At 37.3% G+C, this 24,875-nt stretch overlaps 1 protein-coding gene across 1 annotated transcript in view; it reads left to right on the top strand.

Moving 5' to 3' along the window:
• OSBPL9 (oxysterol binding protein like 9) overlaps positions 1–24,875 on the top strand; it is a 177,128-nt gene that overhangs the window by 104,345 nt on the left and 47,908 nt on the right. The window contains 1 exon segment of the mRNA XM_047789127.1: positions 20,638–20,706. Within this exon segment, the coding sequence (XP_047645083.1) occupies positions 20,638–20,706 (69 nt within the window).

Below are 24,875 nucleotides of genomic sequence, written 5' to 3'. Positions count from 1 at the left end.
TTCTTCTTAATTGCTGGTCACATCCCCACAGTGGAATCTTTTTCATTACTCTTTAGTATCTAATATAGTCTACTCTTTTTATTTATAGACAAAGGTCTCAGTTCTTCTTCAGCAGTTCTTAAGTGACTTCACCTGTTTCTTTCTCTGCTTTGCATATTTCAAAGAAAATGTATTCTTACTCTTTCCCCAAGTTAATGCTACCCCCATACTCTTGACCGCATGATGTTTCCTTTGAGACTATGACTGCTTTACTTCTTCACCCTCTAGCTGCCCCCCCATTTTTGTAAATTCAGCTAAAACTTATGTGTTGATGACTTTCTCCCCTCCTCCCATCTTCATATTGCTTTTGATATTTAGCTTTAGCCCTGTATTCTTTCCTTTTGGATTTTGCCAGTTAAATTTCTCCCTGAAACTCAACCTCAGTGAGGCTAAAACTGAGCTAGCTTATCAGCTCTTTTCTCCTCAAACCTATTTCTTTATCCAATATTTCTATTTCTGTTAAATGGCATTATAATCTGAGCCATTGAGGTTTGAAAGTTGAGGGGTTTTTTTTGGTGACAACTTCTGATCCTCCAAACCTGGGACTCTTTTTTTTTTTCCCCCTCTTTTTGATAGAATTACTCATACTCCTCTGATCACTTGGACTATCATTTTGTTGTTGTTGTCTTTTTCAGAGCAGTATCTACAGCACATGGAAGTTAAGGCTAAGGGTCAAATCAGAGCTGGCCTATGCCACAGCCACAGCAGCACCAGATCCAAGCTGCATCTGTGCCCTGTGTTGCAACTTGCAGCAACACTAAGATGCCTTAACCCACTGAGAGAGATCAGGGATCGAACCCATATCCTCGTGGATACTAGTCAGGTTCTTAACCTGCTGAGTCACAGTGGGAACTCTGACTATCATTTTTGTTGTATCTGGCCAGCTCTTTTTCTGGTGCCCTCCTAATATTCTTGAATTTATTTCCTTCTTTATCTTATAAACTGAGCAACTATAATTTAATAGTCCTAAGGCCTCCATAACTATGAAAAACCTTTAGTGGTTTACATTTGCCTGTAGGGTGAAGTAAAACTTGTTGTTGGGGAATTTTACACTTTCTTTGATTTGACCCTAACCTACCTTTCTCCCTCCCGCCCCTACATGTACCTGATGCTCCACAGAGACCTCACTCCTGGTTCAGTGCTTCTGCTCATGCTCTAGGTCTTCACCACTGCAGTCCTCAAATTTGCCTCTGTTGAGTTTCAATCCACATTTAAGACCCAATGCATATTACCTTTTCATTCCACCCTTGTCTTTTCATTATGATAAAAATTAACCTCGTATTTTCTTAACCTCTGCTATAATGTCTACTTCCTTTAGCCCATGTAACATTCTGCTTTGTAATAATAATTGTAGCAACTAATATTTAAGCACTTCTTATGCACTGGGAATTGTATGGGCTTTACATGCATTAACTCTTTTAATAATAAAATATTATATAGGAGTTCCCGTCGTGGCGCAGTGGTTAATGAATCCGACTAGGAACCATGGGGTTGCGGGTTCGATCCCTGCCCTTGCCGGTTAACAATCTGGCGTTGCCGTGAGCTGTGGTGTTAAGTTGCAGACGCGGCTCGGATCCCGCGTTGCTGTGGCTCTGGCGTAGGCCGGAGACTACGGCTCCGATTGGACCCCTAGCCTGGGAACCTCTATATGCCGCGGGAGCGGTCCAAGAAATAGCAAAAAGACCAAAAAAATAAATAAATAAATAAATAAATAAAATATTATATAATTCATTTCCCACTTGAGATAATGAGGCTGGAGGGAGAACCTGTCTTATTGATAGTATGTGCAAAACCCAGCAGGCACTGTCCAGGCTTTTTCTTTTTTCTTTTTCTTTTTTTTTTAATTTTATTGATGTATGGTTGATTTACAAACCTGCGTTAATTTCTGCTGTACCACAGAGTGATTCAGTTATATATGTGTGTGTATGTGTGTGTGTTGTATGTATATATATTCATTCTTTTTTCATATTCTTTTCCCCAAGCTTCTTAATATGGTTTAAGAGGCAAATACATATTATGGTAGAAAATCTTTAGAGCCAGGCTGACCAGGACTTGGGTCTTCACTCTGCCCTCATATTAGCTTTGTAATCTGTCTTTTAAACCACCTTTAAACTTTACCTGATCTTTAAAGATAGGTATAAGTCTTCAATAAAGCAGTTGTGTGGAGTTCCCGTTGTGGCACAGTGGTTAACGAATCCGAGTAGGAACCATGAGGTTGCGGGTTCGATCCCTGGCCTTGCTCAGTGGGTTAAGGATCCAGCGTTGCTGTGAGCTGTGGTGTAGGTCGCAGACGCGGCTTGGATCCCACATTGCTGTGGCTCTGGCCTAGGCCAGTGGGTACAGCTCCAATTAGACCCCTAGCCTGGGAACCTCCATATGCCGCTGGAGCAGCCCTAGAAAAGGCAAAAAGACAAATAAATAAATAAATAAATAAATAAATAAATAAATAAAATAAAGCAGTTGTGGAGAGGTATTGTAGTATCTCTAACATATTATGTCTTGTACATAGAAGATACTCATAAATATTAGTTTTATTCTTCCTTCTGTTCTGATTAACATTGAATTCATCTGGAACATCTCTTGTACCTTCTTCCTTTCCTTCTGTCTTTCCTTCATTCTTTTCCTACTTTTGCTCCTCTTTGGGTATCTGCAAATTGCAATTAGGCTAATCTGAGCATGGAAGAAGACAACTAAACCTTATCTGTCAACTCCTATGGAAGTTGAGCTTCCAGTAGTCATTCTACACTTATATTCATCTTGCAGTACCTTTTCGTGTATTTACAACCAACTTCACTCCTTGAAGAGAGGCCAGAGAGGCTGCTGAGCCTCTTAATTCCCTCTTTTAAGCCTATAGATATTTGATGATACTGATTAATAGAGGGGAAGCCTATCAGATTCCTCATTAACCCTAGTAAGCTTCAGTACCAACTAAAAGCTGAGAGATTGCCAAGTAAGGGATTGATCACTGGAATAAGACTTACGATATTATATCTTGCAGGTTTTCCAGTATCTATCCTATATTACATAAGGTATTTTAAATTATAGCAGCTTGAATGGATATTACACAGGTGTAAAAATCTATTTTATAAACTTGAGTAAATGGGCCCATTTGGAAAAAAAAAAAAAACTTGCAAGATAAAACTCTTAAACTCCAGTGTTTTAAAATGAAATATCATAGTGTTATTTAAAGTGGGCCAACATAAAGCTATGTATAAACTTCTTAGGTTTAAAATCTTACAGAACTAACTGTACATCCAAATGAAAATTTCAAATTACAAACAAAACACAGCAATAAAATCTAAGTTAACATTAATTTAATGTGATGAATGATACTGCCTTTCTTAAAGTTAATTACTACTTAGAACGTGAGTATGGTAGTCTCAGGGGAATAGATTGTTTTTAAGTTTGGCATGCATATACTACTGTGTGGTATGTAATAACTATAATCTCACCACTTTTCTCTGTCCTGACTCCTGGGAAACCTTTATTTTTACAGTATGTGCCATGAGGTCTTTGGCTTTCACTTCACATACATCATTTGCATGGTCAAGGCTCTTCTGTGGCCAGCAATAGTGCATGATGCCAGCTTGATTATAAACAAAAACATGGACAGGGAAATAACTTGTGAACACTTGGATTTGAGGTTGTTACTGAGCTGATTCAGTGTGTGGTTATACTAATTTTCCTAGCTTATCAGAAACTAAAACATAAAAGATTGTGATAGAGACTTCTTTAGATCCCAATTTGAAAACCCTCACGTAGGAGTTCCCATTGTGGCTGATTAGGTTAAGGACCCAGTGTTTTCTCTGTGAGGATGCAGGTTTAATCCCGGGCCATGCTCAGTGGGTTAAGGATATGGCATTGCTGCAAGGTGCAGTGTAGGTTGCAGGTGCAGCTCGGATCCAGTGTTGCCATGGCTGTGGTATAGACTGCAGCTGCAGCTCCTATTGGACCCCCTAGACTGGGAACTTCATATGCCATAGGTGCAGCTGTAAAAAAATGACGACAACCCTCATGTAGATGTTTGAGTAGTATAGACTTCCAAATTTTTGGCTTTTATGCTATAAATGAATTGATATTTAAATATTTTTTCTTAAATGGTTTCATTGATTATTCTTTAGGCTAAGAAATTGGGCTATAATTGTCCTTGTCTGAATAAGTTTATGTAGGCCCACTGTAGGCTGCATCTTAGGTGGTTATCAAATTGGAATTTCATTGCTACTGATTTGTAATCTTACTATTTTTGCCTTTTCCTATTTCTTCACTGTATATTGACTTTGATCTCAAACCCCTAGAGAGAAAAGACAAGATACCTATGAGAATATGGAAGGGCTCATAAAAACCTCACCAGAAAAACTATTGAATCTGTGAATAAAATATACATGAAGGAGATGTCATAGAATTCAGATTGCAAATCATTATTGAGACTAGAAAAACAGTAGAACCATTCTGAAGCCTTTTTTTCACAATTAGATACTTTCATATGAAAATTACCTATTAGTTAAACTTTTATAATAGACAAGCACAAATTTAATATTAGGTGCAATTTGGCATGGTATCTTAGAAATCAATCATTGGTATTAGGTTAGCTTGAGTCTACCCTCTTTTCTATATTGGCTTGTGTGTCTAATTGGGTAACTAAGATTAATAGAAATCTTTTGAGGTTTTTTCTTGACTGTTAAGCTGCTTCACTGAAGATCAGCTTTTTGAACATATTATTTCAAAATTTCAGTATATAATACATAATAATAACTATCACTACATTATTTCCCTTATCCTCATTAGATTTTATATTTGTAGTATGTGGAAAAGTAGAAGTGTTTTGTCTTTCTCCCTTAAACCCCTTCATTTCCCAAAGGAAACAATTGCAATATAGATGTGTCACCTCTTCCACAGGTAAAATGGTAAGAAGCAGCCGCCAGTTACCTGTGGTTCCTACAACAAAGGAGAATTCCCCTGAGGACTTTTGCCAATATTGCTGTTAATTCTGAGGGCAGACAAATTTCTGGCTTCTAAATTGGAATTTAGGGAGTTCTTGTACTGGCTCATCGGTTAAGGAACCCAACTAGTATCCATGAGAAAGTGGGTTTGATCCCTGGCCTTGCTGAGTGGGTTAAGGATCCCGCATTACTGTGAGCTGTGGTGTAGGTTGCAGAAGCAGCTTGGATCTGGCGTTGCTGCAGCTGTGGTGTAGGCCAGCAGCCTCAGCTCTGATTTGACCCCTAGCCTGGGAACCTGCATGTGCCTCGCGTGCAGCCCTAAAAAGATAAATGAATAAATAAATAAATAAATAGATAGATAGATAGATAGGAATTTAGGATTCAAGGATCCAGTTTTTTAATAAATTTTGTTACAGTATTGGGAGCCCATCTATCTTGAATTCCGGGGAAATAACTAAGCAGATAGTCCATTTTTGTAGATGCCAAATGTTATTTAACTGCCTGAAGTTTATTTTAACTGTGTTTTTATGGAAATCTTTTAGGACTTATTATATATTTTCCTGCCTTCTCTTTATAAAAATAAAGTTTAAAATTAAAAAAAAAAAGTACGTGGTCTTTCAGAACATGTAGAAAATACAGAAAAGTTATTTATTTAGTAAATATTTATCAGACACTTAATGTTTCATTCACTGTACTAGTTGTAGAAGATATAACTGTTGGTAAATGACATATTGTCCTTGTCTTTCTGGAGCTCATTCTAGTGTAAAGAAGAATATAAAAATTATGAGAATTGAATTTTTTCAAACTACAATAAAGTAATGTCATAAGTTAGTTGTGCTTCCAAAAATTTTTATATGTGGAAGTATATGAAATAGAATAGTTTTATCCCCACATTCTTTCTTTAAAGAAAAACATAGAATTCCAATTCGTTATGTCCTAATACTAATGTAAAGTTAGTGTGAAGAGTAATTATACAATACAGAGCCATTTATCCATCTTGTGGCAAGGAGCTCTGTACTTTTAACCAGTTTTGGCAACTCGTGATTTTAATGAAATCTTTAAGTTGTCAGAAGAAAGTTAAGTGGCCAATGCAGAATATAACTGTAAAAAATGTGGCAATAGCACCTCTCTCGTATAATTTAAAAACTGAATGGTCCTAAAAGGCTTCTATAGACGAACATCAGTCTTCTGCCCCCTCTTGCTTTCTCTGTTCTGCTTGTTAGACTACCCATTTTTAAGCTTTCTAGCTGTTTATACTGCTGTTTTTGTAGCATAGTAACTGGTATCTCATTCATTCAGTAGATATTTATTAAGCACCTAATATACACCAATCTCTGTGTGAGGAGATGTTAAAGTTACAGTGGCGAATAAGGCAGTACACTAACATAGCCTTTGTGGGTTGTGAAGAGGGTTTCGTTCCTAACCTTGAACCAAATATTATTTTTCTGTTTGATAATACATTGAAAATTGCAAATAATTTACACACAAACTTCTGAAACATAGTGGCCCTGATCACAAGTTAAGGACTGTTTATACTATATGCCAAGTAATTTATTTATTCCATCTGGCTAAATTTTCTATGTGGAAATGTATTAGCTGACTTTAGTTTTGAGACTTCTATGTACTGGCCAGACAAAACAGTGGAGCGGCATATCCTGCTTTCAAGAGGTGTCTTTTAATGTTATCTGGCCTGAGTTGCTAGGCAAATTCCTGAGGAGACTTCATGATTTTTTTTCTTCTATTTTTAATTATTTTTTTCTTCTATTGTAATCAGAAGTATTTGTCATCTGTGTCTAAGATGACATCACACTAGAACGTTATTATGGTTAAACATTACTGGACTTTCTAGCAGAAATAAAAATAGTGCATGCATTCTGTATAGTTAAAATGTTCTTTTCATCTTAACAGCTGTAGGTAAAATTGGCCTATTTTTTTTACTCAGTAGACAGTCCCCCCCCCCACTGAAACCTTAGTGTTTTTATTTTTCTCAGTTTTTTTTTTTTTATGTTTTTGCCATTTCTTGGGCCGCTCCCACGGCATATGGTGTTCCCAGGCTAGGGGTCAAATCGGAGCTACAGCCACTGGCCTATGCCAGAGCCACAGCAACGCGGGATCCGAGCCGCGTCTGCAAGCTACACCACAGCTCACGGCAATGCCGGATCATTAACCCACTGAGCAAGGGCAGGGATCGAACCCGCAACCTCATGGTTCCTAGTCGGATTCGTTAACCACTGTGCCACAACGGGAACTCCTCTCAGGTATTTTTTAATGCATGTTTTTGCGAGATGCAGCAAGAGGGAAATTTAGAGCTTTTTTTTTTCTTTTCAGTTTTTCTTGTTTTGTATTTGTTTTTTAATCCCCCCAGTTTACTTGAGGATAATTGATGTATATCATTGTATAAGTTTAAGGTATACTTTTTTTTTTTTTGTCTTTTTGCCTTTCTCTAGGACTGCTCCTGCAGCATATGGAGGTTCCCAGGCTAGGGGTCCAATTGGAGCTGTAGCCATCGGCCTATGCCAGAGCCACAGCAACGTGGGATCCGAGCCACGTCTGCGACCTACACCACAGCTCATGGCAACGCCGGATCTTTAACCCACTAAGCAAGGGCAGGGATCAAACCCGCAACCTCATGGTTCCTAGTCGGATTCGTTAACCACTGCACCACGACGGGAACTTCTTAATTACTATGTTCTTTATCTTGAACAACAAAAAACTATCAGTTTAATAGCTTAATAGCATTAGTTATGTAGTTCAAATATAAGTATTAAAGATTCTTTGATATATGGGTTGGAAACCAGTCGTCATAAACGAGTTTAAGGCATTGGTCACTTGATTTACTTCTGAAACAACTTGTGAGTTTCTTTAAAAACACTTGAGTTGCCAAATTTGCTTAGAAGTCCTACACTTTCTTGAGATAAATGGGTATAGTTGCTTTGTATTGCTTAATCACTTTTCATTTTAAATGCTTCATCATGTATGCACACTACACTAGGGTTAGGAAAATGAGAACTGTCTGTCTGTAACATAGTTATCTCTGATATGAAACTGTGAAAAGGTAGACTTTGGACTGTACTTTTAACTAGAACATGGAGATATACATATGCAATTGAAAAAACTCAATATTATTGTTAAGAGACTGTCATAAATCATATTCTCTATTGCCATTACACCAGTCTTAACACTTAAGCCTGTCCAAAAAAACCCCGCGAATTATAACTGGGTTCACTGAATTTTTATTAGAACTTAACTATGTATACCACATTGTCAAAAGTGGTCGTGCCCTCGATGGGGAAGCTCCCGACCCATGAGGATGAGGATGAGGATGATGGGAGAGCTGGAGGACATTTTGTTTTTAATCCAATACTGTGGTATGCACTGTTAAATCCAAACTCCTTGATGACCCCATGTGTCCTTCTGTGTTGTTTGGGAGAGAAGAAGGAACACATGAAAGAACTGGTAGGCAAGAATTGCATAAATATTATGTCTCTTTTTAGGGTCAAATAGCACAGTATATAGGCAGAATTACAGATGTAGGCTTTTTTTTCTCTTGGCCTGGAGAATTGTTAGATCAGCTAATATTGAATTAAGTCCTTTGAGCTGCTCCACCACAAAATTAACTGCTAGAAAAGCAGATATTAAAGAAAAATTTTAAAAAGGTATTAGTGGAGGTTGTTAGACATTGATCTTGTCCACCTGGCAAAATTAATGTATTTTTTTTTCTGTCACTGTACTTGTAGTTTAATTGATGTTTATTGTAGAATTGATGTGTATTTTTAGATTCTATTAACATAGGAAATCCATTATTGAGTCCTTAATATGTGCCAGGCATTTGGCTAGATATTAAGGCTACGATGAACAAAATCATTGCCTCTTTAAGCTTACAGTCTAGCAGTGAACATAAACATTAAGTAAAGAATAATGCAGATAGATAGAAAATAGAGCCATGGTTGGCAGGATTGACTTCTTTAAGGGGCACAAAGGGAATTTTGGGATAATGGAAATGTTTTGTCTTAATTGTGATGGTGGCTACATTTGTGCATACATTTATCAAAATACATTGAAGGGATGCATATAACTGTATATAAATTATAACTCAAATTTGTTTAAAAAGAACAACCCAAATGTAAAATTATAGCTGTATTAAGCTTTACAAAGGAGCATTGCTTGGGCTGTGAAAACATCTTATAGGAAGAATTCACATAGGCAGGGAGGAAATGATGATGAGTAGAAAGTGAAGAGTGGGAATTAGTGTCAATGGAACAGTGTAAACGATGGCAGTAATTACAGAAGCCACGTGCCAAGGGCCCTGAGGTTCGAAGGTCCATGGCAAATTGAAGAAACTTAAAAACGGCCATTGTGTGGAGGGCAGAATATAAGGGAGTGGGGAGTAAAAGATGGAGCCTAGGGGCAGGTAAGGCTAAACCTTGCACGCTGTTGTTGAATACTGAGTTGAGTCCTAAGCACAAGGGAAAGCTGTTGAAGTTCTTTAATGGGGGGGGGGGCGTAGTGAGGTGGGAGTGATGACATTGGTTTTGGAAACCAGTTACTACCACCTTAGTGTTGAGAATGATTGGGAGGAGTTTTAAGAAGCAGTAAGACTTCACTAAGGAGATTACCGCAGGAGGTTGGAACCTGTAACTGAATGGTGGTAATGGAAGAGAGGATAGAATTGAGATTGTATTCGGGAGGTAAAAATATCAAGAGTGTGGTGATGGACTGGATGTGGACTGAGGGAATTGTCAAGGACCGTCAAGTTTATGATTTGCATGTTAGAGTAGATGGTCGTGGTTCTCCTTTACTGATAATAGGGAGTACTGGAAGAGGACCAAGCTTTTGAGGAGGGGGTGCAGGAAGAAGAGAGTGCATTTAGTATTGGACAGTTTGAAAAAACTTACATAAAACAAACAAGATATCTTTAACACAGTGCAGGAAGCATCTATTGAGCCTTTTGTGCAGTGTACACCGTGCTAGTTGTTTTAAGAGCTATCAGTAGAGCTACAGAAATTATTTAGATGCTTAGAGGATTTTAGTAGAATTACAGGTTTATAAGTAGCCATAAGGAAGAAATAGTAAAAGCAGAAAGGAGTTGTCCTCAGATCAGTAAGTTATTTTTGTCTGTGAATTCCTGCATTTTGGATGGTTCTCGAAGTCTGAACTTTTGATTTAATTTGAAGTTATGCCATTTGGATTCCTGAAGCATCTTCCCAAGTCACCTACGGAACTGTGGCATGACAGCACGCCCAATATTTTCCTGGATTAATAATATAAATCAGGCACCCCTGCTATTGTTTATCGATATAGTATCCCCTCTTCTCCTCACGCTCTTCCCCACCTTGCAATACAAACAACTTTCCGGAAGTGAGCAAAAGCAGTTATCCAGATGAAACTTGGCTCCACAGCTGCCAAAATATTGGAGATGTCAAGTTAGAAGCAGGTGGGTGTAGGCGAAGAATGTTTACGTCTGTCCCTGAGTCCTCCTCCAGGCGCCACTCTGTGGGAATCCCCAGGGCCGAAGCCCCCAAGTCTAGCGGAGCCACAATCTCCCTTTCCTGGGGGTGGCATTGGCGTGGTAGCCGCGTGTCCTGAAACAGATCGAGGTACGGGCGCAGGCCCGAGCCCCAAGGCGAGCGAGCCCTGGGCTCCGCGAGGTGGGGATGGCGGGTCTGTGAAGCCGGCAGGCGGGAGGCTGGGGAGCCGGGACCCGCCCGCCCCTCCCACCTCTCCCGCTCTCCACCCCAAAATCAGCCTAACCGCCAATCGTCGGCCGCTCACCTCCTTTACAGCAGGTGACCCATGGCCAATCGCCAGGGGTCTCTTTGCCAGGAGGTGGCAGGGCTAGCCAATCGGTGCGGCCCCTAGACCGGGGCGGGGGCGGGGGCGGGGCAGGGGGAGGGTTGAGGGGCTGTCCCGGAGGACTGGCTGAACCTGGCCAGACCGACTGCCGCTCAGCCCGGGATCGGCCTGGGGGGAGACAAGGGGGTGCTCGAAGCAGCCCTCAGCTCCCTCCCCTGGAGGCGCAGAGGGCGGGGGCTTTGGCGAATGGCTTTCTTGCTGGCCACTTGCGGAGTGAGTAGACCCGGAGGGCCTGGGAGAGGGGCCGGCCCCCACCCTTGAGTCCCCAGGGACTCTGCGGCTTCTCAGGGCTCTGGGCTCGAATGTCTTTCTCTCCCTGCCTCTTTCCCGCCGCCCCCTGGGGTGAGTAGGACGACGTGGCTGCCCCGGCCCTCTCTTCCTGGGGACTCTCCTCACTTCCTCAGCCGAGACGGAGGCTGAGGCTGGGGGCCTTCTGTACCACCGGGAGGGCATTTGCCACCAAACCATACTGGAGGAGATTCGCTTCCCCTTTTTCGATTTATTTTTGTGGAACTGTTTTCCTTTCGAAAGCTCTCTCAAGATGCCAACCATAAGAGTTAAGCTTTCTCCTAATGTAAAAGCTGTATTTTGACAGGTTGCCCATTAATAGAGTCTCCAGTTGCCAGCCAGACATTTTCTGTTGTTGTTGTTTGGTGTTCTTCGGCTCTGTGTTCTTGCCAGTCCCAGTATTTTTATGTATAATAGCTATGGGTGCTATTATTTGTATGTGTGTTGGGGGAGGGAGGTGGTTTAATGCTTTTTGGGTAGCTTGTGCAAAAACAGTGAAAACTTTGAATTAGTTGTGTAGGGTTCAGGTAAACACTGGAGGGAAGAGTTTAGGGCTCTCAGTACAGCTTAGTTATGGAAAGTTGAATATAAGGAATAGACCAGGAAGCATGTTTGAGTCAGGCATTTTTGTGTGTGTGGCATTCCTACTACACTTCACAGCTATTTTTGTTATGAAAGAGTGAGAGGTATTGATCAAGAAAACTTCTTTTCGCTAATTTGAAGTAGCATTTGGCTTTGCTTGTTGATTGGACTGTTTACTTTTAGGAAACAGTTCAGGAAGTCAAAAAACAAATCAAGTAATTATTTCTACTAGTTTTGAATGGAGAAGATGGGATACATTTTTAGAATAGTAGTTTCAGTTTTAAGAGCTTTTGCGGTGAACTTTAAGTTGGAAATTCTTGTCCACTGTGAATCATCTCTCGGAACATTCCCTATATTGAACTGACTTTGTGATGTTTTTCAAAGTGTCCAGAGTTTGCTTTAGACAGAGATAGCATTATACTTGAAGTGCTCCTCAGTAAATACTCGGTCGCAAGGATTACTGGTCACATCCATTTGGGTATTTCCAAAGTCCTAGGTGGTATCTTTTTTTCTTCAATGGGGGAAGATTGGATTCGGTAGTAATCTAACCATTTAGCCATCCCCTGTTGATATGAAGATCACCAGGGAATTCAGTTTAACTTTTTCTCAGCCAGGAAAGAACATTGTGATACTACCATTTTCTGCTGATTGGAAAATCAGGCAGTTGTATAGTTTGTATTCTATTACTTAAGAAAGAAGACATCAAGCTTTTATTGTAAAAAGCAAATTCTAGGACGTCCCCTGGAACATACTGAGTTTTGTCACTATCTAAACGTTTTGGTGTTGAGAGAACCAATGTGTATGGAAATTCTATACAAAAAAAGTTTTTATGGATACCGTAATGTACCCTGCCCTAAAACTACATTTAAGAGTATTTTCCTTTCCAATAAGGTTCAAACAAAGATTATGTTTGCAAAAACAGTTCTTAGGCTGAAAGTGTTTTTAAGCCAAATACTACTTCTCCCTAAATTAATTGAAGTTCCACCATACAGAGACACTTAGTCACTTAAAGTCACTTTTCCATCTCCCTTATTTTCCATGTCCAGTCACCAGATCCTATTAAATTTGCCTTAGCATAATAACTCTTAGATTTTTCCCACGTGATGATGTTTTATTTATTTATTTATTTTTTAACTTTTTTGGGATGCTCTTGAGGCATGTGGAAGTTCCCGGGCTAGGGATCCGATCAGTTACGACTTGCACCACAGCTGCAGCAACCTTGGATCCTTATCCTGCTGCTTCACACTAGGGAATTTGCCATAATTTTTTTTTTCTTTTTACAGCCGCACCCACAGCACATGGAAGTTCCCAGGCTGGGGGTTGAGTCAGAGCTGCAGCTGCCGGCCTACAGTACCACAGCCACAGCAACCCCAGACTCGAGCCTTGTCTCCGGCATACACCAAAACTCGCAGTAGTACTGGATCAGATCCTTACCCCAGTGAGCAAAGCCAGGGATCCATCCTCTTGGATACTAGTCAGGTTTATTACCACTGAGCCACAATGGGAACTCCCATAGTATTTAATTGAAACCCTCATCATCTCTCATCTAGACTTTTGCAAAACCTAACCAAGTCTCCTTGTCACTAGATTCCCTCCACCCCGACTCTATCCATAGCCAGATTCCACTTGGTTACTCTCATGCTTAAAAATCTGTTTTGGCTCCCCCTTGCCAAAGCCAAAGCTGCTCATGATGTTAAGACCCTTCACAACCTGGTCCTAATTTATTGAGCTTGAGTCTGAACTCAGCTGCAGGCACCTTACCCATGGCATCTACTCTAGCACATGGCATGGCATAGCCTTTCATAGCTGTTTATCCAGTCACAGCCTTTCTTTCTTAATGAGAATTATAATTGGTTAGAATTCAATCCAGTGATATATCTTCTCTTCTACTTTCATGTACAGTTTGTGTGTTACTTTTTCTTTGATGTCTTCCTTCAGGCAGAGCATGTTAGAGTTACTGTTGTCCTCCATGTGCTACCACAGCACTTTGTTCACACCTCTGTGCTGCTTAGGTTGTATTGTAAATTTTTGTACACCTATCTGATTCTTTCATTAGACTCTAAACCTCCTAGAGGCCAGAAGTCTTTACTGATCTTTATGTGCCTAGGGCCTTTGTCCCTAGTCCAGTGCTCAGCACATAGTAGGTGCTTAATGGATGCTCATTAAATGATCAAAATATGTGACTTAACCATGTCTAAAGTGTGCAGACCTTTGGCTCAGTTGTACTGGGGTTAGGTTTATCCCTACATGTTAGAAATGTTTCCTAAATTCCCAAGCTCCCTGGTTGCTACCACACCTGAGAGACAGGACTGGAGAAAATGTTTACCAACAATGTTATAAATAGTGAATGGATTTCTAGGCAAACTCCCCATCTCCAAACCTATGGGACCACTAATATAGTTTCAAGAATACTAATAGCAGTACCAACACAAATTGGTTCTGTGGTAGTTAGTATCATAGGAAAAAGAGCATGTTGCTGGCTAGAGAAATCAGGGAAACTGCTTGGAAAGGGTGAAATCTGAGTTCATTCCTAAGGATGAGATAATGATATTTGCTATTATCTGTATTGTCCTTAAAGATGTCCTTTGAAAACATTGATAGTACCTGGCATGTGACAGATATTTGGTGAGTATTTGTGTCACAAAGGAATGGTGCTGGTTGCTCTGTGTGTGTGTATGTAAGAGGGAGAGAGATTTGTCCTTCCCACATTGGAGTTCATTTATTTCTGGAAACACCTTTAAGAACTTCACTTCTTTGCTGTATTGACTGAGCAACTCTTTTTTTGTTTTTTTTTCCTGAAATGTGCCACTTCAACCAAGTTGTTCTGCTTACTCAGTTGTTTCTTTGCATTCTCTGCATTCCAGAGCATGCTTTTAAATCTGGTTGCATTAGTTTTCATCACTGACTTTCAAGGTTGTACTGAATTTTTGCTTGTGTTTTAACATTTTTTTTTGTCCTACAGTAGGAACATGTTAAGTTCATATTGTCCTTATTTAAATGAAATTAATTTTTTCAAAAGTAAAGAAGTGGACCCCAGGTTTTTCCAGTAAATACGAGGTTTTTATTTACCTGGTGAACATGGTTATTTACCTGAAGACACTGTCTTCACAGAATCTTAGAATTGGAAGAGATCTTAAAGTTTTAATTAAACCTCTACCTATTTTTATAGTGGAGAGAACAGTTTCAGAGAAGCCAAGTTACTTGTTCAAGGCCACACAGAGACTAGAATAACTAGGACTGCAGCCTATGATTCTTGCCCTTTTATTAGCTCTAGAGAGAACTGGGGTGCCTTTCTGATGCATCTCTTTATGCATTGCACACCTCACTCTCCAAGTCCCAGTAATTTTTCCAGTTCAGGCAACTAATTTTGGTTTCCTTTCAGACTCAGCATCTGGATCTGAAAAATATCATCTTTTCAGCAAGAGAAAATTGTTTCTTATTGGCCTCTTTGTGCTTTTTTGTCTTGTGCTTATGTTAGCTTCTGAGTCTGGGAAGATGGCTTTTCTGGGTATTCTCCATTTTCCTGCAGGTTAATTTTCTTACTCTGCTCCAGGAGGCTGACCTTGACAGCCTGTGTCACCTGGAGTCCTTTATCCTGTGGCTTCTGCTTGGGTTTAGCCAGTGGAGGGACAGGAGTTGAAAGGAAAAGAGAGACCCTTTAGGTATTTATTCCTCTTGCTTTTTCTTTGATTTGATGCATTTCTAGTGATGGCTATGTCCTACATCCCTTGTTAGTTTCCTTAACCCTGCCCTCATTTCTCAAGTCACTTGTTGAAGAGAAGTTGAAACATCCCACCTGATTATGATGTTTCCCACCCTTGCCCACTGCTGTTAATGATCTCCGCCTCCCTATCTCGGTCCAAATTCTGCTCTCTAAAATGCTAGCTCTGTGGAACTCCTCTCATCTTCTTAACTTTCACCTTTGAATCTCTTAGTATCTTTCTTATAACACTTCACCATGCTTGAATCAGTTATTTGTAGGCAGATATTTATCTTCTGATACAGGTTTGAAACTCTTAGGATCTATATCTGCTTCTTCTTGGCATACCTAAAGCATCTGGCATACAGTTATAGTTGTGAAAGACACCCAATGAATAAATAATTAATTGTAACGCTCAATTCTAAGCCCAGAGTAGTATGTATAAAACTGTGCTCATGAGATTTGGCATTAAAGAATGAATTTTTAGGAGTTGGTTTTAGTTATCATCTAGCCTTGCTTCTTGTACTGCCTGGGTGGTATAGTGTTTTTCCTCCTGTTCAATTTCTCTTTTCTTAAAAACTTTGAATTAGCCTTCATACTTGTAATGTAATAAATAATTTAGAATAATTAAATGTTATTTATGATTTTTTTCATGAGTACTCTGATTTGTAATCTGCGACAACTTCTTTGATTGCTTTCTAAGTTTAAATCCTAACAGGTAGGCTCATTTCAGAATTCCTTAACTCATTCATTTACAGAAATTTTATTGAGCACTTAATACAAACCAAGTGCTAGCCTGGAGGGTACAGTAGAGAACAAAAAGAGTCCTGTCCTGCCGGGCACATTATAGACCATTTCGATAGATTTCTGACAAAAATCAAACTAAATCAGTGTAATTTTGTATTGCACTTTTAACAGCCTTCACAAGAACAACCTGTTTCCTTCTTTTTGATATTCATTGGCAGCTAAAATCAGATATACAAAACCCACTTTCGTATACGTAATTTTTAAGGGGTAACTGCCAAACCAGTTACAGAATCTATTCCTTTCAATTTAGGGTTGTTGTTTTCTTTGGGAAATAAGCCTTTTAGTACTGATTATCTATTGACCTAGCTAGTTTATCATTTAACTCCCCTTGGGTATTTCATTTTCAGTTTGTTATGTTTCGCTATAGAGAGATCCAGTTTTGCTAGAAGAATATATTAGGTTTTGTTTGTGAAACCATTTCATAACCAGATTTCCAACAAGTATTATGAATAAGTACTCTGCAGTTATTTCAAAACTTAAACTGCCAAAACACCTCGTTTAGGAATTTATGTGTTTAATGTGATTTTTTTTTTCCCCTCATTATATGTAGAGCAGATTTCTAGGAAACTTTAACTAAAAGTTCCACTTTTGGTGGGCCCTTGAAAATAGTGAGAGTTTTTGCTTTCCAGAATGCTGTTAAGCTCAATGATAGGCAATAATCTAGGTTGGGAAGGGGAAGAGGGTGTTTTTTGCATCCCGTTCTAGTAAGCAACTTAGAGTTCACTTAATCCTGGAATGACTTAACCTGTGATTTTTAAGAAAGATATTGTCAGTAGCCTGACCAACTGCTGTGTGAAAAGAAGACCTTTCGTTGGTTGCCAGCACTACATAGTTCAAACAGTGCTTTGTTAGGGGAGTCATGTAGTAGGTGTTTTTGTTTTTTATGAGTTTGCTTTCTTGGATGTTGACTCATAACCATGGTATTGGCAGGAAGGATGTGGGAAAAAGATTACATATTCTGTTTTGTTTTCCTGGCCTTTTTTCTTCTCAGCATTTATTCCAGTATAGCGGTGATTGCCAATTTTGGGGATTTTGGGGGGAGGGGTGGTTGCTGGTTTATATTTTTATCTGTAAATGATGTTATAAATTTATTATGCTGTATTTTATTTTGCTTGGAAAGGTGTATTTGAGCAGCTTCAGCATTGCCAAATTTATTCTTTCAAGACATTTTAGGATTTTGTAGATAATTTTAAAATAATAATGCTGACTTTACAAGCTAAAAGTTATAAATTTTTTGAAACATATTTATAACCTGCACAGTTTATGCATACTTTTTTACATAAAACTTTTTAATTAAAAAAATAAATTTAAATAAATACTTATTTTAAAAAATCAGACATCGTGATGTATAAAGTAAAAACTGAGTCCCTGTCTCAAATGCCCCTCTTGCTCAATCTCAGTCCCCAGGAATGATATCCGCATCTCATGTATTTTGTCTCATGTGTCTTATTTCAAGTGTGTGTGTGTGAATAAAATAACTTTAAAAAATGTAACTCCTTATTATTCATGTCTACTTATCTAACATAAGGTAAGCACTTAGCCAATATTAATTGTCTTGAATTCTGGTGTCTATTTTATTTCTGTAATTTGCTTTCTACCTTCAGACTCTAACCTCATTCCATTTTAGTGGATTTTTTTTTAAAGTAATTTGCTACATTCTGAAATCTTGATATAATCCTATAATTATATTTATCTCTAAAATTCTAGTTACAACTTTTGAGAATGAAGGAGGCTGCTCATAATTTTGTTGATTCAAGAGGCATTGTCCCAGACAAACTAGGATATATGGTCACCTTATTTAATAAACTTCAGGTTTTTGTTTATTTATTTTTCACAATAACTTTTAAAAATAAATTATTATAGTTGATATACAATGTATTGCCATTTTCCACTGTACCGCAAAGTGACCCAGTTATACATACATATATATTCTTTTTCTCATATTTTCTTCCATAATCTTCCATCACAAGTGATTGGATATAGTTCATATGACTTTATTGAATAAATTGGGAGAGTCATTTGGAGAGACAAATGATTTAAATAGGGGAAAATGGTACAAATCCTAAACCCTTCTTGTGCAGTTGTTTGTGTAACCAAATCTCACTTTATGGAACCAATATTAGTGTCTTGTTCTATAAGTCAAAAGGTTAATAACAGTATTAGATGAAGAGAAATCATGAAGAGTAAGCAGTTGTGCTAAGAGTTATGATTAAAACTAAAGAATTTTGGCAAAGGTCTGTACCTAATTCCTATTTGACAAAGCAGCTCTTTTCTGTCCCAAGTATATGAGCAATTCAGATTTTGTGTTGTGTTGTTGTTGCTTTAAGAGAAGCTGTCTTGTTTGTAAACTTAAAGATAGGAGTGATTTTATTTTTCAAGGAACTAATGTATTTTCAGAAGTCAGATTATTTTATGGAAGGGGGGGGCTTTATACTTTTTGACTCTTTGTTGCCAAGGTAATAATTTAGTACAATTTACTTTTTGTGGTTCAGGCATAATACCCAGTACTTTTTAGAACATCTCATGAGGAATTTAGTTTCTGATATGTTTTCCAAGACTATTAGATCACTTATTTTTTCTATTTCTCATACTTTTTTTTATTACTGTTATTTATTTTCTTCAGGCTTCATCTACTTGCTGTTTGTTTTCTTTTTTAAAAGGAATGTTAAATACAGTTTAACTTATGCTTATATCCTTTTCTTTATACTCTATTAAAATTGCATGTATTTTGTGTCTTACCTAGTCATTAATTCATTTTGTTTTTAACCCATCACATATTCATTGAGTACCTTTTCTGTATGTTAGGCACTTGCTTAGGGCCTGGGATACAATGGTGAATCCTGATTCTTTTCAGTTCATGTCGTGAAAAGGAAATGGAACACCTACTGTTAGGTTACTTTGTGCATATTCTTTCATTTCACTTATCCAACAACCTTTAGTGGTTTATTATTGTGTCCATCCCTGGAAAGAAAATGGAAGTAGAGAAAGTAAATTGGCTAGATCATGTGGGTGGTTGGTTAGGGAACTGCAGATTCAGGATGTAAAACTAGATCAGCCTAGGGAATTCCCATTGTGGCTCAATGGAAATGAACCCGACTAGTATCCATGAGGATGTGGGTTTGATCCCTGGCCCCGCTCAGTGGATTAAGGATCTAGGGTTGCCATGAGCTGTGGTGTAGGTCGCAGATGTGGCTTGGATCCTGCGTTCTGTGGCTGTGGCATAGGCCGGCAGCTATAGCTCTGATTCGACCTGGAAACTTTCGTATGCAGCACCTGTGGCCCTAAAAAAAAAGAAAAGAAAAAAAACTAGATCAGTCTATGACCTTAAAGCTTGTGTTCATTGTTAGTAGACGAGTTTCCTTCAGGCATTTTTTAGATTATATGGTACTCTCTTATGCCATGAATTCTTTTCATATGGTATCATTGTTTAATGGAAAAGTGTAACGGATTGAAAATCAAAGGACTGGGTTGAAATCTCAATTTAAACAAAATAAAACTGCCCAGCTGGTTGATTTAGGTAAGCACTTATAAAATAGGTTTAGTGTTTATCTATCTTACTATATTATAATAATGAGACAAGAAGTAATAAAAGTGTCTAGCAGGGGACCTGATCCTCTGTAAAAAAAAAGTTAATATACTGTACTGTGCATCCCTGGTGAATCTGTGGTGTTAGAAGTGTTCACTTTGAACTATAGAGAGAAACTTTGTCTTTTAGGCCATTCTTTGGGGTACCTTGCAGTTATTGATAAGATAGGTATAGCTACCACGTTGATAAAAGAGAACCTGATTTCAAGCCTTAGATTATCAGGACATTGAATTAGATGAAAAATAGCTTCCTAAATGTACACTAGGGGAAAGAGTTTAATAATAGGCTAAATTTTAAGGACATTTTAAAATTGATACTCTTTACTCCAAATGAATTGGTAATTGAGTATTCTTTAGGGTTAAAAATAAGGGAAATTCTTACTCTTAAAACCTCTCTATACCTCTAAATTCCTGTTTTCCTTTAGCTGAAGTGGGTAAACCACAGAGACAGCAGATTATAAATGTCTCCAAATTTTCAGTAATCTAAGGAAATCACAGATTAGTATACCCTATATAAAATCATGGTGTTACTAATATTTCTGGTTTCTTTAATATACTTTTTTCATTATTAAAGCAACTTTTGAGTTATTTGGTAAGGAGACAAAATGGTTTCATTTCTTTAAAAACTTAATTTGTTGATAAATTTCTAAGCAACAGAAAAGCCATTAAGTTTAACATTATATGTTCTTTTATTTATTTTTTAACTTGCCACTTGCTGCTCATGTACCTACTTTTCCTCTGTAAATTACAGGTTTTTCTCTTATTATTCCTTTACTTAATTATCGATGTCAGACGCACAGCATAGTAACTTTCTATTCTCTCTTTTCCTTACCTTTATGGAAGATCAGTACCACACTTGCTTTTTTCCAGTCTTCTGGTATCTCTCCAGTTCTTGAATTTTCAAAAATAATTGTAAGTGATTCAATTGTAAGTATGCCCTGTACTTCTTTCATTGGATGAAAGCATATCTGTGATGCATGTCATCTCAAATTGCTAATTGTAAACATGAACTTTCCAAATATTCTCATATTTTAATCAAAACAACATTTCTGCCAAGTTTTGTTATTTTAATTATAGGGTGTATGTTTTGCTAGTATTTCAAAATCATCTACCTTTGTCCAAATTTATGCCATTTATTTTTCATTAGGAGGATTGTTTTCTTCAGTGTTTTTCCTTTACTAAATATTTAAGCTGTTATTCCTTTTTGTTGTTCTACTACTGTTAACTTACTCTGTTCTCTTGTTATTCTGAACTTTTCTATAAGACTTAAATGAAATAATTTTTCTATTTCTCTTTTCACAACATATTTATATTATATACTATTTTGTCCTGTATAAGAGAAAGCATTGACTATAGGGTACTTAGTTCTTTTAAGTTTTTGCTGTGAAATAAGATTTGATACGAAAATAATTACTTATTTGTGAACTTCTTTTTACAATGTTATTATTCAGCCACAGCCCTTCCTGTTCTTCTTAGTTCCTTAAATTACCCATAACTTTCTTATTTCCTGATTCTGACCTCAAGAAGACTTTAAATCACCTTTACCTCCACTATTCATTACTCTTCCTCTACCAGCAGGAATTACCTTAAAAGATTTTACTCCTTGCCTCAAAAATAGTCTCTTGTACTCTTTTACTAAGAGTATCTCTCCAAAGCAGCTACATATAAAGTACAATTCATATGTACTTCAGAAAGTATTAAAGACATCCCTTGTGATACTCTTCTTTTTAATGGTTGTGAAGCTTCAGTATATGTATGTGTAAAGTATAAATAGTTTTTAATGTCTGAATTAAAGTCATTAATAGAAATGCATTTAATTTTGCTGATATTTGTTAGCTTTGAAGTACCTTCTGAGAAAAGTGATGCTATTTAACGTAAGTATTAGGTAGTAGGAAGCACTTATACAGTTTTGAGGCAGTTTAATAATATTCTTCCATCATTCTAGGTACTATTTTTTGAAATTCCCCTTAAATTGGGCAGGTGTCTCTCTATATACATATGTGTATATATTTTTAAACTGGATAATCATGATACAGAATAATGTGTTACTCTTCCTGACTTTATGTATATACTTTAGCCTCCTTTAATTAGCAAATCATTCTTGAAAACTAGAGACTTTTGTTTTTTTAGCATATTTGCCACACAAGTGGAGTTTTTTTTTAATATAGATTTCTAATTTTATGGTTAGCTGTAGGTTTAATTTCTATTGCATTTCTTCTGACTTAACTTCTTTTACATCACAGACCATTTTGTCTTTATTCCTCTATAATAGTTGTGTTTAATTTAAACTTTAAATGAATTCATACAGAAATCATCTAGTTATGACTCATCAGTATAGTAAATTAGGGAACAGCAACCTCTTTGGTTCCATTTACCAAAAATATAACCACTTTAGTTACTGCTGAAGGACAAAAGAAAAGGAAAGAAAGACACTGAAGAAGGGAGCGAGGGAGTAGAAAAAAGGAGAGAAAGAAAACCTAAAGGCAAGGGAAGTCTCGGGAGAGGTGGTCATAGAGAGGGCTGGTATGGCGTTAGCAATTGCCAGAAGCTGCAGTCAGTGCAGTGCTCACTTATGCAACAGTGAGCTAGCCTGGAGTTGGGGCAGAGGGGTAGGGTGTGGAATGAATGGCAGTTCCTGCCCTCATAGAGTTTGTAATCCTTTAGAGAAGTCAATCAGTTAAATATTTGATTACGATTACGTGTGATAGGTGTTAGATCAAGGCAAGTCGGTAGTACTAGAACGTAAATCTGCTTGGCTCCCAACCTCTTGTTCTCAAGAATTGAGATGTCACTGTAAGAAGTATGAAGTCACACTGTCTTAAAGGGGTCTGCCTGTTCTAAGTTTTTTTCAAAGGAAGACAGACCACTCAACGTGGTAAAGGACTATATGTTGTTTTTTTGATCTGTTTTAAAACAAAACTTCATTAAAAATGATGTATGGTAAGTGTAGTGCCATAAGTGTTGAATGGAAAAAGGAATGGACTTTAAAGGCATATTATGTAATTGTTTATGTTAGGAGGTGATGAGTTCCTTGTCTCTTAAGATGCTTAAGCACAGATTAGATGACTTTCAAGGAAATTATAAAAGTAATTTCTATGAGTGGGAGGTTGGACTAGGTAGCTTTGATTCTGTGTACTGTTATGTAGTAAAAAATTGTATTTTCATCGAATGGATTATTTTTATAAGATTTGAGAAAACAGTTTAATTACTGTCAGTTGCTTGTCCATGTTATTAGTAAATGTACATGTTATTTTGTTTTCAGATGAGGAAACTGTAGATTTTATTTTTAAGTACATCAGATATTTATGGATTACTGTGCAAGGGAATTTAGAACAGTTCTGGGATTTTAAGCTAAATAACTGTTGTTATAAACCTCCTGTTATACATTACATAAAGGAAATTGGATTATTGCATAGGTCTTTGACTTGGATGTTTCAGTGTGTGGAGTTTATTCTAAGGGTAAAGGAATGTCTATCAGGAGGCAAGTCTGAGAGCCAAAGTGAGGCTCACAAGATTATAACAACATCAAAGAGTTATTTTTTAAGAATTAATTTAGATAGGGAGTTCCCTTCATGGCTTAGCAGTTAATGAGCCTGACTAGGATCTATGAGGATGTGGGTTCGATCCCTGGCCTTGCTTAGTGAGTTAAGGATCCGGTGTTGCTATGAGCTGTGGTGTAGGTCACAGACGGGGCTTGGATCCTGCATTATTGGGGCTGTGGCGTAGGCCAGCAGCTGTAACTCCGATTTGACCCCTAGTCTGGGAACTTCCATATGCCATGGATGCAGCCCTAAAAAGCAAAAAAACAAAACAAAAACAAAAACAAAAGAAAGAAAGAAATTAATTTAGGTAGGTTTCAGATCTCAGTTATTTAAATCTAATTTTTTCCATTTATTTACTGTTTTTTTTTTTTAAACAGATAGTGATTTGTTGAGAAGAATATGTTAGATTTTTATGGTGCTACTTCTAAATTGATTCAAAAGAGGGAAAACCCTTAAAAATCACTTTTTCTCCTTCATTTAGATGCTTTACCTTTTACTCACTTTATGGATATGTCATGGACCTTTTTAATATGTTGTAAGAACCATGTATTTAGCCGATTTTAACTGGGTTTTATAGTTAAATTATTGAAAATTGTCTTTTATCACTCTGTTAAACAAAACCAAAAGTAAGCCAAGTGGTCCTTCCAGTTTTCCTGTGGTGTAGTACCATGGAAGGAAATTACTCCCTACTTTCTTAAGAAAGTACAGTAGATGGATTGATCCTTTCCTTCCCACATCTTTAATATACTCTACATACTAAATGCTTCTAAAAGGAAGTTTTGGGGGTTATCTTTAAAAATAAAGATATTTTACTACAGCTTAATAAATGTATCTGGATTTTACATACATTGATTATTATGATTTTTCTTTTTTAAACTTTGTGTTTATACAGGACATCTGTCATTGGAAAAGGGTTTTTCATTACTCATTTTAAGAAGTTTCTTAATGTGTATGTAAAAAAAAAAGTAGTTTTATTGCCTTTGAGTTGGAAAAAGAAAATGCATTACAAGATAAGTTTTTTTTTTTTCCCATGGTCTTAATAGGACTTAGGTTTTTAATGTTTTTATTCTGATTTTGAATTTTAGTTTGGGAGAAGCAGCAATAAGTAAACTTAGTAGTAATTGATAGTGTTAGTAATTATAGTCTTTAGTAGGGGTTGTACCTGCCACATTATTAGGAGGAGAAAGAGGAAGATGCCTGTATTTGGCAGGTAAGAAAATAGTTTAGAGAGAGACAATATCTTGTTAGTGGCTGAGCTGCAATTAAAAACCAGGTTTGCCAACTTATTGTTGTTTCCGTAATACTGTAGTGTCTCAATCTGATATTTGAGGTCATGACTGTGAAAATGCTTTAATGATAAAGTGTTAGGCAAAGATGAGGTGTTGGTATAATGTAAAATGAACTCTGGCCTCAGTTTACACTATAAGATGTAAAAAAGATGTATAAAATGTAAAAAAGATGTATAAGATATATAAAAATTATCATATTTCTTGTAATAACTTACATGATTTCACATTATAAGAAATGTGAAGTGGTCAT

The sequence above is a fragment of the Phacochoerus africanus genome, chromosome 8, assembly GCF_016906955.1.
Source record: "Phacochoerus africanus isolate WHEZ1 chromosome 8, ROS_Pafr_v1, whole genome shotgun sequence".
Taxonomy (NCBI): domain Eukaryota; kingdom Metazoa; phylum Chordata; class Mammalia; order Artiodactyla; family Suidae; genus Phacochoerus; species Phacochoerus africanus.
This window is presented reverse-complemented; position numbering and strand designations above follow the sequence as displayed.